The 15928-nt window shown below is 42.6% G+C and overlaps 1 protein-coding gene and 1 pseudogene across 2 annotated transcripts in view; one reads left to right on the plus strand and one right to left on the minus strand.

Moving 5' to 3' along the window:
* Nucleotides 1–2304: 2304 nt before the first annotated feature.
* Nucleotides 2305–15928, plus strand: part of DPP6 (dipeptidyl peptidase like 6) — a gene marked incomplete at both ends in the record, with an annotated part of 1078039 nt that continues 1064415 nt past the window's right edge. Inside the window, one exon of the mRNA XM_082632824.1 lies at nucleotides 2305–2495. Coding sequence (XP_082488950.1) covers nucleotides 2436–2495 — 60 coding nt within the window. The remainder of the gene's footprint in view (nucleotides 2496–15928) is intronic.
* Nucleotides 10224–11351, minus strand: LOC309810333 (vacuolar protein sorting-associated protein 26A-like; annotated as a pseudogene). The gene has a single exon. The product of its transcript is annotated as a vacuolar protein sorting-associated protein 26A-like (transcript).

Raw genomic sequence — 15928 nt, forward strand, 5'->3', positions numbered from 1 at the left:
ACAGGAGAGGTCACCACAGTGAGAGGCCCACACACCGCAACAAAGAGCAGCTCCAACTCGCCGCAACTAGAGAAAGCCTGTGCGCAGCAATAAAGACCCAACGCAGCCAAAAAAAAAAAAAAAAGAATATTTAAACAAAAAGACAACAGGAGACCCCAAGACTAAAAAGATACATCAGAGACTTCTGGTTTCAGCCCCAACATGGAGAGAGCTTAGGAGTCATCACTCCCATCCTAACAACAAGGAAAACCTGAATGCACTGAAAATCGATGATGTTTCTTGGACCCAGAAGAGCATGGAGGCGTCAGGGCACTGGGCTTCCCAGGAATCTGCAGAGATGAGTGAATACAGGAAGGTGGGGCTGAGATCTGCTTCCCTGGAGACACAGACCCGGAGGACCCTCCCTCTGGTAATTGCGATGAATTTCTGGAGGCTGAGAGTGGAGCAGTGCGGGGGCGGGAAACTGCGGGGGCGGGAAACTCTGCGGGGGCGGGAAACTCTGCGTGGCCTCAGGGCACCACCCACTTGTGGATTTTACCTCCAGAAAAGAGTGGACTTGAGCATATGTGTTAGTGTGAAGCGCTCCCAGTCGCTCCAGGCAGCCGTAACAATGACCGCTGCCATCTGATGACGCCTACTGCCTTGCTAAACCCCTTCTACACATCAATATTTCGGAGCCAGTTTCTTTACCCAGAACACAGCACGGTAACACCTACCTCAGAGCTGTAAAATCAATGAGAGAAATAATTTGCCCAGAGATGTTCACCAGGGAAAAAGCAAAGCCAAGATTCTAGACCGATACCTGCCTCCACAGCCATGCCAGGTCCACTGCGGTACTCAGATGCCCCAAATGTGCCTTCACATTTGCGGAATAGAAATGTCACGAGTCACCTTTGAATTGTCAGTGGGCAAAAGCGACGGTACATGGTAACTTATTTTACAAAACGGAGACGATTCCTGTTTGGACTTGGGTCTATTAAAGAAATGACTGAACGTCAGCCAACACCTGAGACTGAAATCTCCTTTCTACTGTTCTAGGGGCACCATATGGAGATGTGCTTCTGTTAGCAACTCCCTGTGCAGCTCTGGTTCCCACAGGTGAAACCAACTCCGTCCTTCGTTTTACACATGATGAAACTAAGGCTGTGGGACTGGGAAATCGAAACCGAATTATGAGCCTTGACATTTCGATACAGAATATTCAAACGATCACTACCTAGAGAAATCTAGGCAAAACTTCACATTTGGCTAAATAACATGGCTGTATCCTAACGGCCCACTGTTCAGACTTGTGATTCTAACTGTTGCAATGCAATCTTCATGGAGCAGGTGCCCTTTCTTGATTACTTTATTTATTTTTAGTTCCCAAGGGTCAATTTTCCACCTCTACCCGTAGGCTGCCTAATTAGACCACGACTTCCCAGGTGCCAAAGAAAGAAGACGGAGGAGAACATACAAAGAAAAAATCCTGGGGACATGCAAATACTTCCACGGCAGAAAGAAGTGGATACACTCTGCTGCCGCCCCCCGCCCCCAGCACGGCCCTGGTTACGCAGATTGGGCCCCGCAGACCGTCGCCCCGTGCAGCGCCTGCCCCGGGAGCAGGATGCCTTCCTCCTCAGCTGTAGCTGGTGGGGACTCTGCCGAGGAGCCTGGGTACCGTCCCAGCTTGTCCTCCGCCCCCTCCACTGCCTCGCCTTCCCTGTGCAGTGGAGCCCGGCAGAGCCTCGCGTGCCACCTCCCGACCATCCCGGGAAGATTTGGCGGCTCGAGCCGGGGCACGAGCTGCAGGCGAGAGCGGGCGCCCGCCCCTCCAAGTGGCCTTGCTCAATTCAGCCGTGCCGGCCGGCTGGGCTGCCTGGTCCGCACGGACTGCGGCTCCAGGCGCGGCGCTGGAGGGCGTGGAGGGGTGTGCGAAGGTCGGTGCTGGAGGCCCGCGCGAGCCCGTGCGCTACGCGCCCTGCAGTCGCAGCTCCGCCCGGGAGGGGGCGGGGGGCACGGGCTTCTCGTGCTTCCGCGGCTTTCCCCACCCCTTACTCGGGGGGAAGAGCTCAGTCCTGCCGCTCCCACCCTCCCCGTACACTTACCTCCTCGCCCCACCTCGGAGCTCCTTTTGGACTTGCTCGCGCTTCTGGTCTGGAGAGTCCTGGACTATTTCCCGGGAAGGCAGCCCTGGGCCGAGCGCCCTCGGAGCCGCCGGCGCCGGCCGGGCTCCCTCCGGGTCCCAGCAGCTGCTTCTCCTTCTTCGGCTCGGGCTGCAGGGCTTAGCATCCCTGGGCCGGGGGCCCCACGGAAACCTGCCGCGTGGGGACGCCGCCCGGACGTGGCTGCAGAGGGAGGACCCCCCCTCGCCTCCGGGAGACGCGCACCTTGCCATCCTCCACGAGCCAAGGAACTTTTAAAGGTGGAGAATCGGCCTCCAACTTCCTCCGGACATGAATCAGACAGCGGGAGCCTCCAATAACGTCAGATGTCCCCCGGGGAAAGGCCACAAGGTAAGGGACCCGCGACGGAGGGGCTGGTGCGGGAACCTGGAGAGCAGGTGGCGGCGGCAGTTTGCGGGCGAGTGGACAGGCGCTGGTTTGCGTATTCCGAGCCGCCGGCCCCTCCTCAGCCGGGGAGAGGGCCTTTTTGAGTCCTGTCGGTGAACCGGGCGCGGGGGTTTGTGAGAACAGGTGGTGTTTAATCGACCCAAAGCCAAACGCCAGGCTCTGCAGGTGCACCTGCTCTGGGCTGCCCGGGGCTCGGCCGGCTTGCTGGCAGACGCAGCTGTTTCCAGGGATTGCCGCGTTTCGGGGAGGGCGAGAGGTCAGCCGGGGGGAGGCAGGGCCTCTCGGAATCAGCCCGTGACCCCTTTGGCTGGCGCTTCCATTAAGGGCTTCCCGGGAAGAGTTCTGGGCTCTGCCCGGGGCGCACGCTCTTGTCGGTGTCACGGACACGTGCGTAATTAACTTTAATGGGCCGCTGCGTGCCTGGAATGATTCCCAGGAAATTACTGAGGTTCTGAGGAAAGAGGTGCGGGCAGCGGCCCTCTGAGGAGCAGTTCTGAGAAGCTCTCCGGTGGCCCAGAGCGGGAGGGACATGCCCAGGGAAGCGTCTCTGTCCGCACGCAGAGAAGCAGATCCCCACGTTGGTCTCGGTTCCACGGCGATCTCGTGCGCGGCACAGCCTTGCTTGGCCATGGTCAGTTGTTCTCTTCTCTGCCTCACCTGTCTGTTCTCACCTGGTAGTGGTTAGTTTGCGAGGAAATTCCTTACCTGGGTTACACAGGGAAGCTGTGCAGCCGTGCATGTATCAATGTGCTTTAAAAATATCTTAGAGTATTTCTAATTTTTTTTTTAACTGAAAGAAGGCAAGTACTTTGGATCTTAGATTTGATGTGTAGCCTGAATCTGTGCTCTGAGCTTTTTGTCTTGTGTTTGCTACGCCTGTTTTTGCTTCTACCTTTTTTATATGCAGAGAAGCATATGTGTTTATTAGCATGTTATTAACAGATTGTTCTCATTAATACCTATTTGTTGGCTGTTGGACATATGTGGAGCTGAAGTTAGTAACGGTATTAGATTCGTTTGGTGGATAAGCGAACTCCTGGTCTGTTATGTAACAGAAGGAATCAGGACTGAATACTTTTATTTCAATTAAGTGATAACCAGCGTTTTCTACTCCATTCAGGCCTGAGTGAAATATTTGAATCAGCAACTCATGTCTTGATCTCTGTTCTCATTAACTATGGTTCGAGTAGTTACACTTTTCACATTTACTTTATTTAATATCCTTAAGAGATGTCTTTTTAATATGGGGTAGCTGATATTATAAGTCTTTAAAGATAATAGAGTTTCACTCATCAGTGAGTATGTAGTAGAGACATTCAGAAGATCATTCAGTAATTTCTTTTTTAAACTGCCTTCGGTTCCGATGGTAAAGTGGCTTCTTGGCAATACTGCAGGGTATTGACACCAATAAAACTTTCTGGGAAGTGTTCAAACACACAGCAACAATTTAGAATGTACTAGAAAACCTTTAGTCATGAGTTAGGGATCACCCTGTGCCTCTAGCCGGTGCCCACCAAATGCTTGGTCCATTGAATGATATTACTTCAATAAACAGTCATCATCAGGCACTTATTTAGCAAACATTGTAAACTCCTACTAAGTTCCAAGAACCCGAATACAAACTGCAGATTGCTTTGACTCTCTAGAACACAGCTCTAGTCATACCCACCCTTCATGCTTTAAAATCATTGATGGTCCCCATAGCCTAAAGGGAGGTTATGATTATCCATCTGCTGGGAGAAAAAAATTCCAATCCCCTTCCTCAAAGAAGAATCTAGTTAAGTTGTACTTTGCTTTCGCATTTTGTAAATTGTAGTTGGTAGTTTGTTTTGGAGGTTGCTGCAGAGAGGTGGCAGTGCTGGGATGGAGGGTTGGTGAACGTTCTGGAGAGAATGAGGGGCACGTACTTAACAGTCGACATTGGAAAGTACTGGACAGACCACGTGAGACTTAGGTTTCAATAGTTTTAATAAAGCATCAAACTTAATAATATCAGTTTATTTTATTGTACATTTGAAGTGTTTTTTTCCATCTTATGTGCTCTTCAGAGGGTTCATGTTGGGACACTTCTTGGCTGGAAGAGCCTCAACCTCTCCGGAAGACGTTTCAGCTGGACTCCCTTTCGTGTTATTAATTTACTGATTACTGTCACAGCCATTTCTGTTTGGCACTTTATTATGATTTGTTCTTGGGCAGACATTCCTTGGGAAACATTTATTGTCTTCCTCTTTTAGGGTGGCCGCTCAGTGGTTGAGTTTAGCCATCTTGGGATGTGTTATTTGCCTCTGGGTTCCTTCTCAAATATTGACACCCCCAGACTTGGGAAAAGAAAGGTCCTTTTTGTAGCTTCCTTGCTCCTGACTGTGGGGTCATCGACCATCTGCTAATAGCTGCCAAGGACCACAGAGGGTACCAGTCCAACTGTCATCCCTGGTGTGGGCAGGAGCCACTGGTCCTGAGGAGGTAGCTCCAGAGTGACAGCCACCTGGCACTGGGAAAGTAAAATGTCCCCGTGGGATCCTGCAGTCTCCCCTACCCCGTGTCAGTCTGGTGCTGAGCGCAGTAAGCATATTCGTCAAGCTACAGATACTTGCAAGAGGGCGTAACAGCTGGGTGTAGCCCACAGACCAGTGGAGCAGCTTACCTGGGGCAACTCCACAGGGGTGGGCTCGGCGCCTGCCAGGGCTTACTGACTTCTGCCAGCTCTGATCTGACATTGAGACTTTCTGGAAACTCACTAAGTGCCTTACTCTCTTGCTTTCTTTTTTTTAAAAAAGATACTAAATGAATGGTATACACTTTATGCTACTAATTACATAGAAATACACATGTGAAGAGAAAAGACAGTAAGGAAATATACCACATGTTAACTCTGATGAGCTCAGAATTAGGAGACAGAGTGATTCTTATTTTCACTATACTTTCCACTTAAATCTTCCATAGTTATAATATATTGTAGGGTTTTGTAGGGGTTTTTTAAATGAATATATTTTGCAATAATATTACTAAACAATGTGAACGTTTAAAATTTTGGTTTGGAAAACTTACATACCATTGTAGAAGGAATTTATTAAAATCCAATATAACCTTTATAGAAAGAAGAGCTGCAGTTTTATTATTTATACAAGATGTTTGCATTTCTTTTTCATAGTCTAAAAGGTACTAAAGTCTTCCGTGGTAAAAGGTGGGGTTACTGATACATCTCAGTATTGCAGAATGGACAACTTAAACTTTGATGTGTAGTCGCTCAACTGTATTCCAAAATTATTCTGTAATTTGTTTTTTTTAAATTTTTTTTCCTTATGTTAACTTCTTACTTCACTGGTGCTAATTACTAATGCTTTTCTTCGCTGCTTTTTGAAACATAAGAGTAGTGGTATATAGAAGTGACTGCTACTGATGTAGGGTGAGCATATTCAGGCCTGCAGGGTAGCCTCACATTCTGTCTTCTGATCTCGCCAGATTATTAAAATTTCAACGTCATGCATATTGAGAGGAAAATAAATTTTATATTTAAAACATTTTGACTGATAAACTAGATACAATATTGTATCTAAAGCTCTAATTCTGATTGCTTTATGTTGGGCATTTTTATAGTTGTTGGGGGAAATCAAGAGGACATGACTGCTGGTTGACCTGTGAGCTGGACTAGGGCACTTGGAGGCTCCCCCCCGCCCCCCGCCCCCATCCCCGTCCTTGGAAGCTGCGTCTGCCTACTGTTCCCACAGTGGGAGCCGTTCCAAGGACGCAGCCTTGAGAGAGTGAGCTGCTGTTGAGACCACCTGGCCTGAATACGTGGCTGAACCCAGTTAAAGCCTATCTATAAACTTGAAGATTCTGGCGGGCGGGTAAGGAGATGATCTGTGGGTCTTGGGGCCAGCCGAGATCTAAGTCCCCTTGCTTATTAAAACTGCCACCTGCCAGTCTGGAGTGGTCTCTCCTTGCCCTCCACATGTGGGGGCAGGTTTCAGATTACACCCTGAAGCTCCTGAGGTTTTGAACCAGAAATAATCCAAGTGGTAAAAGTTTCTTTCTGATGAACTTAGCTTCTTTCTTCCTATTCACTTCTGCTTTCTACTTCTAGTGCTTATTTCACCACGAGACAGGGATGGCAAAGATATGGCCTATGGGTTCAATTCAGGTTGGGTCTCTGTCATTTTCCCTTCAGGGCATTAAAAACAAAAGACTCTGTCAGCAGAAAGCATTTTGGTTCAACAGGAATGCATTTTGTGAAATAATACTAGTTAGACCCACCTGCATTTTTACTTTGCCTTTATTCTTAAAGGTATTTTTTTCCCATTAGAGAATTCTGAGTTGATAAGATCTTGGTTTCTCTTTCAGCACATTTTTTTTAAACATCTTTATTAGAGTATAATTGCTTTACAATGGTGTGTTAGTTTCTCCTTTATAACAAAGTGAATCAGCTATACATATACATATATTCCCGTATCTCCTCCCTCTTGCATCTCCCTCCCACCCTCCCTATCCCACCCCTCTAGGTGGTCACAAAGCACCCAGCTGATCTCCCTGTGCTACGCGGCTGCTTCCCACTAGCTATTTTACATTTGGTCGTGTGTATATGTCCATGCCACTCTCTCACTTCGCCCCAGCTTCCCCCACCCCGTGTCCTCAAGTCCATTCTCTACGTCCGCATCTTCCTGTCCTGCCCCTAAGTTCTTCAGAGCCTTTTTTTTTTTAAGATTCCTTATATATGTGTTAGCATCTTTCAGCACTTTTATTCTATTTTTTAAATTTTTAGTTTATTTATTTTTTTATACAGCAGGTTCTTATTAGTTATCCATTTCATACATAATAGTATATATATGTCAATCCCAATCTCCCAATTCATCCCACCACCACCCCCTTTCCCCCCTTGGTGTCCATACATTTGTTCTCTACACCTGTGTCTCTATTTCTGCAGCACTTTAAAGGTGGCATTCCACTGAATTCTGGTCTCAGTTTTTTCTACTGAGAAGTGAATAGTCATTTGCTACACTGGTCCCTGTGTGTAATGTGACATTTTTTTCTATATACTGTCAAGATCTTCTCTCTGGTTTTCATTGTTTGAATGTTACATGCCCGGGCATGGTTCTCTTCCTGTGTATCCTGCTAGGGGTTCAAAGGTCATCTTGAAGCTTTAAATTCACCACATTTGGGAATTTTGTGGCCATTATCTCTCCCAATGTTTTCTCCTGTCCTATTCTCAATTTGTTGAGATGACAATTATACATATGTTAAGCACTTTATATCATTTTGCAGATCTTCATTTTCCTCTCTTTTCTTCAGATACAGTCATTTCTATGGCTTAGTTTTCACATTTTGTGCTCTGTCTTCTGCATTCTACTCTTGGCAACTTCAGTGGTTTACTTCAGATGTTGTATTCTTAATTCCAGGTTTCCCACTTTGTTCTATTTTCCCTGCTTAGATTTGCTGTCTTTCATTCGTTGTGTGAGCCCCATTTTCCTTTAATTCATGGCCCTCATTAGTAATCGCCACTTTTAAAATCCTTGCCTTCTAGCATCTGGATCTTTTGGGGACTGATCTGTGTTGATTGTGCTTCTTTGTTGAGAATGGGTTGCGTTTTCATATTTCTTTGTATGTTGAGTAATTTTGAATTTTATCCTTGACATTGTGAATGTTGTATGGAGACTGGTTTCTGTTGATTCTCACTAAGGTAGGCAATTAAGTAAACAGCAACTTACATGTAATTGTGTTCTTTTATCCTTATCTAGATCACCTTGAATTTCCCCAGTATTTGCATGGCTCAGGGGGCAACCAGGGATCTGGGCAGCATTTATACACAGAATTTGAGGCTCTCCTATTGTTTTTTTTTAGTTCTAGAAATCCCCCCTCACTTTCTAGCTGAAGCAGCTACCTCAAACCCTGTCCTCTACAAAATCTGCTCACTTTGGGTTGTTCTCTAGGGCTTTCAGATTATCAATTTGTTTTGCATTTTGAAAATTATATGTGTGAAGCTTGTTTGTCATGACCTTAACTCAGCCATTGTTGGGTCTGGGACTCCCCATGTCTTTCTCACCAATAAATTCATGCCCAGACTTTAGAATCAGTGGTTTGGGGGACCTCACCTAGTGGAGCCCTGGAATCAGTGGTATCAAGTTTCTGTGATAACAGCCCTCTAGACTTACTCCTTTTTCTAAATCTTTTTTTTTTTCTGTTTCAAATTCTTTATTATACATCATGGTTGCACAGTTTGAGGATGGTTAAATACAATTGGTTTTCAATTTTTCTTTGAATATTTTCCAGATTACTACATGCAAGTGACCATGAAAATATTTGGCATTTTAAAATTTTGAAATTCTGAATGGGCACTTACATGAAGGAAAACATTACCATTCACAGATAACCACACTTAAAATAGATGCTTCAAGACATGGTACATGGAACCTTTTGCCAGTTAAGAAGTTGGTTACTGACCATTTTTCAAAGTGCTATAGTAGTAAAACAGGCTTAAAGAAATGTAATTTGAGTTACTTAGCTTACTCATAAAGTAAGGTTAACTGACAAGACTTGCACTGAAGTGTATAAAAAAATATTGGTACAAAAACCACTGAACCATAAGTGAAAGTAGTTTCACACAACAGGCTTCGTTTTAGTTCCTACACCCCACGTTTAGTGTTTTTGCGATCAGACCCCATGCATAGCATAAAAACAGATGACTGCAACCTTCTTTTTTAGAGGGTTTGAACATTACTTGAATTTAATGTTTAAAAAATTTAAACAGAGTGGATGATGAAGTTTAAATTTGAGTTTGAACTAGTCAAGGTTCCAACTTAACAAACATGAAATTGTCCAGATCTGGGTAACTACATACTTCACCTGTTCTCCTGAGTCCCCCATCCTCAAATTTTCCCCTGAAAAGGGAAGAGACTATTTGCCAGAAAATTATATTTGCATATATGTGCTAAAAAGATTCATTAAACCAAAAAATTTTTTTCAAAGTATTTATGGAAAAATTATAGTTTTAACAAACTAAAATGCCAACATAGAGTCAACTCTGCATTGCAGAAAACATACAGTGGTACCTATCAGATAGTAGTAGCAAAATGGTTACTTAATATGGTACCCACCCCCCCCAAAAAAGCTGCAATGACATGCCACATAATCTCTTATGGAAAAAAATTTAAAATTCACACCACAGAAGACTTCAAAGAGAACAAAATTTAGGAAGCCATGGAATGGTAGACTCAGAGGCACCTACAGTAAAACACTTGTATGCATTTCTCAAACATGTATGGAAAATCATAAATGTAGTTTTCAAAAATATTGAAATGCCATGTTTTAAATCTTTGCAGGATGTACAGGCCACTCAGCTTTTCTAATTTTATTTGAATACAAAATATTTAATTTTTTGCATGTAGAGAATAAGAGGTAATCATTAGCATGAAAAAGGAGAAGAAAAGAATTTGTAATCAACATTATGCAGAAAGAAAGCAAAATTACAAATACCAGCCTACTCACATGAAAATCTTTAATGTTTATGCTGATGTATAGCTGAGTGCTTATCATTAAATGAAAGTGTGCAGTTAAAAAAGAAAAAAACAGCACGGCAGTTTAAGAAAGTTCCAGTGTTTCAAAGAAAGCATTTTTTAAATATGTATATCCATGAAGAACATTTAGTTATGTCATAAAATAAACTCAGCACTGTAAGATAAAGGAAGACTGTCATAAATGGAGTTTTGGCTTTTTCCCCTGCCCTACACGCTGCAACCATCTTTAACCTGCCGAACTTAAATCTCAACGGATGTAGGAGTTTTTTTTTTTTTTTTTTTCTTTTTTTCTCCTATTCAGTTCACATTTCAGGCTGCTCAGCAGATGCCTGTGATTCTGGCGATTCAACTCTCTGGTGAAAGTTTGCTCTCTGTTTCCTCAGTTTTTCAGGAGCTTTTCTCCACAAAATGATCTCCTGCTGCTTGAAGTACATCCTGTCTTCCTTATCAACAAGGACTAGAATTAAAAAGTACCTTAACGGACAATTTTTTGTTCACATCTCTCATTGTTGGAGTTGGGTCATATCCCGCTAAAAACAGTCTTACTGGAGTTGATTCACCTTTTACTGGTGTGCCATCCATTATTTCATATTTAGCGATTGTGTCTGTTTCTGTTGTGGCACTGGGTCCAATTCCCGTGATCTCTTTTTTAATCAGTTGTAACTCCATATATTGGATTTTTATTCTTACGAATAAGAAGTAAATTTTCCCCACAATCACATCCTTTAAATGATACTTTGATTTATTATATTCAAGTTCTATGTGTAGACAATCTTCAGTGCCCACTTCCATTTTAACAGAGGTGTTGACATCAGGATAGGTAGCAAAAGCTGGTGAACAAGAAGGTCATACATATTCTTTTACGAAGTCGTCAGTCTTCTTGCTATTGTCACTTTAAGGAAATACCTTAAGCAGACATTGGCACCGATATAAGATTCGCATGGCTTTTCAACTTGCATATATTCAAAATCCTAACTTCTGCTCTGAGTCCGTTCTCCAGGTAAGGCTACTTCTTTCATTAGGTTTACAAACCCGTGAGTATTACTCTTGTCATTGAAAAGTTCAGTTTGACCTACAAAGTCAGTTCTGGTTCCTTGGTGCTCTAGCCTCTTTCCAGGCTGCTGAAAGGCTAGGTTTACCTTTCCTGAAACAGATTCTCCATCATCGAAAAGGTAGCGTTTTTCTACTTTGCCAACTTCCGTCTTCATTTCCGCCATTTTCCTGGTTTCCCATCATTAAGGACAACATCGATCTCACAAACGGGACCAAAAAATCCAACAAGAAAACCCATTGTCAGTGCTGCCACCGCCGCGTCCCCCCACTTCACTCCTGTTCCATCAGGAGAACTCCCAGCCCAGGCTCCTAGTTTTCTAAATCTTTAGTACAACAGTTAAGGCTCCTCTGCACGTTGAGACCATACCCAGGAAGGAAAGGCCAGTGGGTGCCACTCTCCCGATATTGCTTTACCCTCCTACCTTCCCCTCCCCAGGACTCTTTAAATCTCTGTGAACCACTCTTCTTGTTGATTCTCAGTCTTTTTTCATATCTTCTTTTGTCACTTTTTCCTCTCCGTCTCTCTTTTTTTTTTCCCCAATGTATGTTCTCCAAAATTCACATTCTGATAAATGATAACTTGTTAACTCGAAAGGTTCTCATTTGTCCCTTTTTCCCCCTTTCACGAAAAACAGAAGCCAATGTCATGATCTCCCTTCTCCAAGATAACTCATTTCCCACTCTTTGCTGCTCCTTCCTGTTTAGACCTGCAGAGCTTCGCTTCATGAGCCATTTCACCCACTTTCCAAACTTGTCCTCAGTCTGCACTTTTTCCTTTTGGAATTAAGCACCTCCTCCTCCTTTTCACGGGTTAAAGGATTTCCCCACCGGATTTGGGGACACAGCTTAATCACCAACTTCCTCTCCTTAGGAAGCCTTCCTAGTGGTTAGATCAGCCATGACTCACAAGCTGCTCTGGGTATCACAGACACACGCGAGGCTTGTGAATTGTGATTTATCGCTCTCATAACGTGGGTCACATCTTGCCTTTTCTCCTCCCTCACACATTCTGGCCTGGGAGTGAGCACATCACAGCCACCATCCGTGGCCTGGGAGTGAGCACATCACAGAGCTAGAATTCACCTGAGAAGGTGTCCATCGTAACTCCTGGCTGCAGGTACCACTCTCCAGCTTGTCTTTTGGCTTGAATTTCAGACCTTTCTACCTGTTCTGATCCCTGTACCTACCAGGACCTCAGCCGACAGCTCTTACTGAATTCCCAGCTTCCCTGATCCTGACCACTGACGTCTGTCATTCTCTGTGTGAGTGCCTGTTTTTCCCATTAGAGAGAATCCTCTTTGTTTTATTTTATTTTGTTTATTAATTAATTAATTTATTTATTTGAAGTATTGTTGATTTATAGTGTAGTGTTAATTTCTCCTGTACAGCAGAGTGATTCAGGTATACATATGTATACATACTTTTTCATATTCTTTTCCATTATGGTTTATCATAGGATATTGAATATTGTTCCCTGTGCTATACAGTAGGACCTTGCTGTTTATTCGTTCTATATATAATAGTTTGCATTGCTTAATCCTAAACTCCCAATCCATCCCTCCCCCATACCCCCTCTCCCTTGGCAATCACAAGTCTATTCTCTATGTCTTTGAGTCTGTTTCTGTTTCATAGGTAAGTTCATTTGTGTCATATTTTAGATTCCATATATAAGTGATATCATATGGTATCTGTCTTTCTCCTTCTGACTTACTTCACTTAGTATGATCATTTCTAGGTCCATCCATGTAGCTGCAAATGTATGCCAGTGTCTTTTTTGCTTCCGTTCTTATTCCAGTTTCCCCTTAATTTCTGTGATGGTTTTATTTTTTCTCCAATTTATTTCCCTAGTTTGCCCACCGTTGCTTCATTTTTTTCTTACCTTCTCATTCTCTCTTTCCTGGATTATTACGTATTTCCTGATGCCCTCCCTTAATAGAGGCAATTCTTAGATTTAAAAAAAATACATGTGAGTCTGATGCAGTTTTGTAGATAAGTTCATTTGTGTCCTATTTTGGATTGCAGATATAAGTGATATCATATGGTATTTGTCTTTCTTTCTGACTTCACTTAGTATGATCACCTCTAGGTCCATCCACATTGCTGCAAATGGTATTATTTCGAGAGAATCCTCTGTATTTTAAAAGCCAATATTTTGTAATAACTGTAAATGGAATGTAACCTATAGAATTGTCTAAAAAGTTAAAAAATTAAACAAAAACCAAAGATCTAGCTTCACAGGTAATTTTGCTCAATCCTCTCATTTCATAAAACCTGAGATCCAACGGGTATAAGTAGTTCATGAGAGAGTCAAGACTCGATTTTCGTTCCCTGGTTCCCCAGACTTGGCAGATTCCATGGAACCAGGCTGTTTCACGTCTGTCTTCTTTATTTGCACACAAAGTCAAGGGCCACATGCTGTATCAGCCTAAGGACGCTTCCCTGGTATTTAATGTTCCCAAGGGTGTGTCCTGGTCAGGGTTTGTCTTGCCAACCATGGTTCTTCATGCTGAACAAGGGGCTTCCTTGTGTGGTTGGTAATTTCTGAAAGAAATAGGAAAAGGATCCCATATAAATAAAAAAGTACATATGTAAATTCTTTTAACTATCCAGAATCTAAATCATCCTGGAGAATTTTAGAAAGTTTAGTGGAATGCATGAAACATAAATTGCTTTAATGACTTACAGAATATTAGTGAAAATCTATTTATGTTATTTTGGTTTACGTTTTATTGATTTTTAAATTTTTCATTGTCGTCGCTTTCTCAGTAAAATGCATAAAACAAATACAAGCTCATGCATAAGTTAAATTTCCAGGAATAGAGGGCAGTAAATGAGAAGTAATTGTTTTTCTGGTCTAACATGTTGGATTGTTTTAAGTCAAAAGCTGTAGCTCAAGTGCAGTATTTTAATGATCTCGCATCTTGTATCTTCTGAAGGAAATAGAGGGACTGGAATTTTATAGATCCCAAATCTCATATTATTTTTGACTAAGGGCCTGGAAATCTATATTTAGTCAACAGAGGTGGAGGAAAGTTATCTGACACCTCATTCATCCCCTCCCCACATTTTAGGGCCTTAGAAAGTTTGAGTTGTCTTCATGCCACATGATTATAATGCTCTTTCAAGTGTCTCTATCTTCCTTTTTTTTATTTTTAAAAATTTAATTAAAACAATTTTTTATTGAACAATATAGCTGATTTACAATGTTGTGTTAATTTCAGGAGTACAGCAAGGTGATTCAATTATACATATATATATTCTTTTTCAGATTCTTTTCCATTATGGTTTATCACAGGATATCAAATATAGTTCCCTGTGCTATATAGTAGGACCTTGTTGTTTATCTAGACATTACTAGATAATTAAAAATTATATCTGACAAAATGTGAATGCAGCAGAACAAGTTCATATTTTTAAATTTTATTTTTCATAAAAGATGAAGATGCATGGGGCCTTTGCTAAAGTCATCTCAAATGTATGAGTTCAGATGTGGAAAAACTCGTTCGGTGGAGGAATGTGGAATTAAGGGAAAAGGAGGATGACTGGATCTCACAGTTGGTTGAGCTGTGCCTCCTGTTTGGATTGAGTCTCAGGGAAGTGGCTGCAGCTCTCTGGGCCTTTTTTTTTTCATTATGTGAACACTGAGGACATTTACTAGGTTTCAGAGCCCCATCAAGCTCTTACTTGCTGATGATATTTCAACCCTAGAAAGAGCCAAGGCAAAGTGATTGCCATTATTAAGACATCCCTGAGCATAGAAATCAAAGGCATTTCTGTAGTAAAATGTACTCAATGGAAACTCTAAGCCAGTGGGAGTCCTTCACACTTTAGTGTAAAAACAAACACTATGAATATCTGACATAAACTTGAGGCCTGAAGCCTGGAAGGTCCTAAATGAAATGAAGAGGCCATCAACAGTTTGAGATGCCTTTCTCTGTCCTTCCACTTTTCACAACTTTTTCCTGAATGGTATCTTATTTCATCTTCATAATAGCTACTAAGGTAGATACCTAAGTTTTTATTTCTCCTTTTTTTTTAAAAAAACTGAGGAAATGGAGCTCCATGATTATAGGCAAAGCACATGTAGTCACGGGGGGGGTAGAAAGCAAGAAAATGTGTTCAAACTGAAAATGTATAAATAAATAGTAATGCATTTTGTTATTCAGTAAGTTTCAACCCCTAAGTCTATCTATTCCTTTCCTCAGTGCTGAGGTTTATTTATGTATTTCATAGGCATTGGACTCCTTGTTGACCGTTCTTAAAAAAAAAAAAATCTGCTACTTTTATGAGTGAGATAGGATTTTCACAGATGAGACAGGAAACAACAGCATAAAATACCAGGGGGTGTGAAACATGAGTACAGCCACATTGCAGGATTGCAGCTGGTCAGAGAAAAGAGAGGTCAGTAGTGTTTAGCCGGGTCATAGCATGTGTCCTACGGTCATAGAAATAGCACGCAGACTCAAGGCTTAGTGCAACACACTTGTTCTTCTTCCCTGATTGATAACTGTGATCTTTGACAACTAAGGGACCCACAGAATTCTAATAGACAGTTATTACTTAACATCGTCTGTACTGGCTTCTGGTGCTTTTTATTTGGAACCCGTGAGCATAGAGTCGCGTTCTTCCCAGTACAGGAACTCCGCAGCTTCATTTCCTCTGCGTAACAGTCAAGAGTCTGAGAAATCATCAAGAGGGACACAATATGAAACAAATAAAAACAATAAAGCAATGTGTATCATCCTCTCCCTGGCTCTATCCGCCTTTGTGGTGGTGCAACATTTCTTTCTTAATTCACTCGTCAACTGCCAGCTG

Source organism: Mesoplodon mirus, assembly GCF_964341445.2.
Source record: "Mesoplodon mirus genome assembly, chromosome: 9".
In the NCBI taxonomy this organism is placed as follows: domain Eukaryota; kingdom Metazoa; phylum Chordata; class Mammalia; order Artiodactyla; family Ziphiidae; genus Mesoplodon; species Mesoplodon mirus.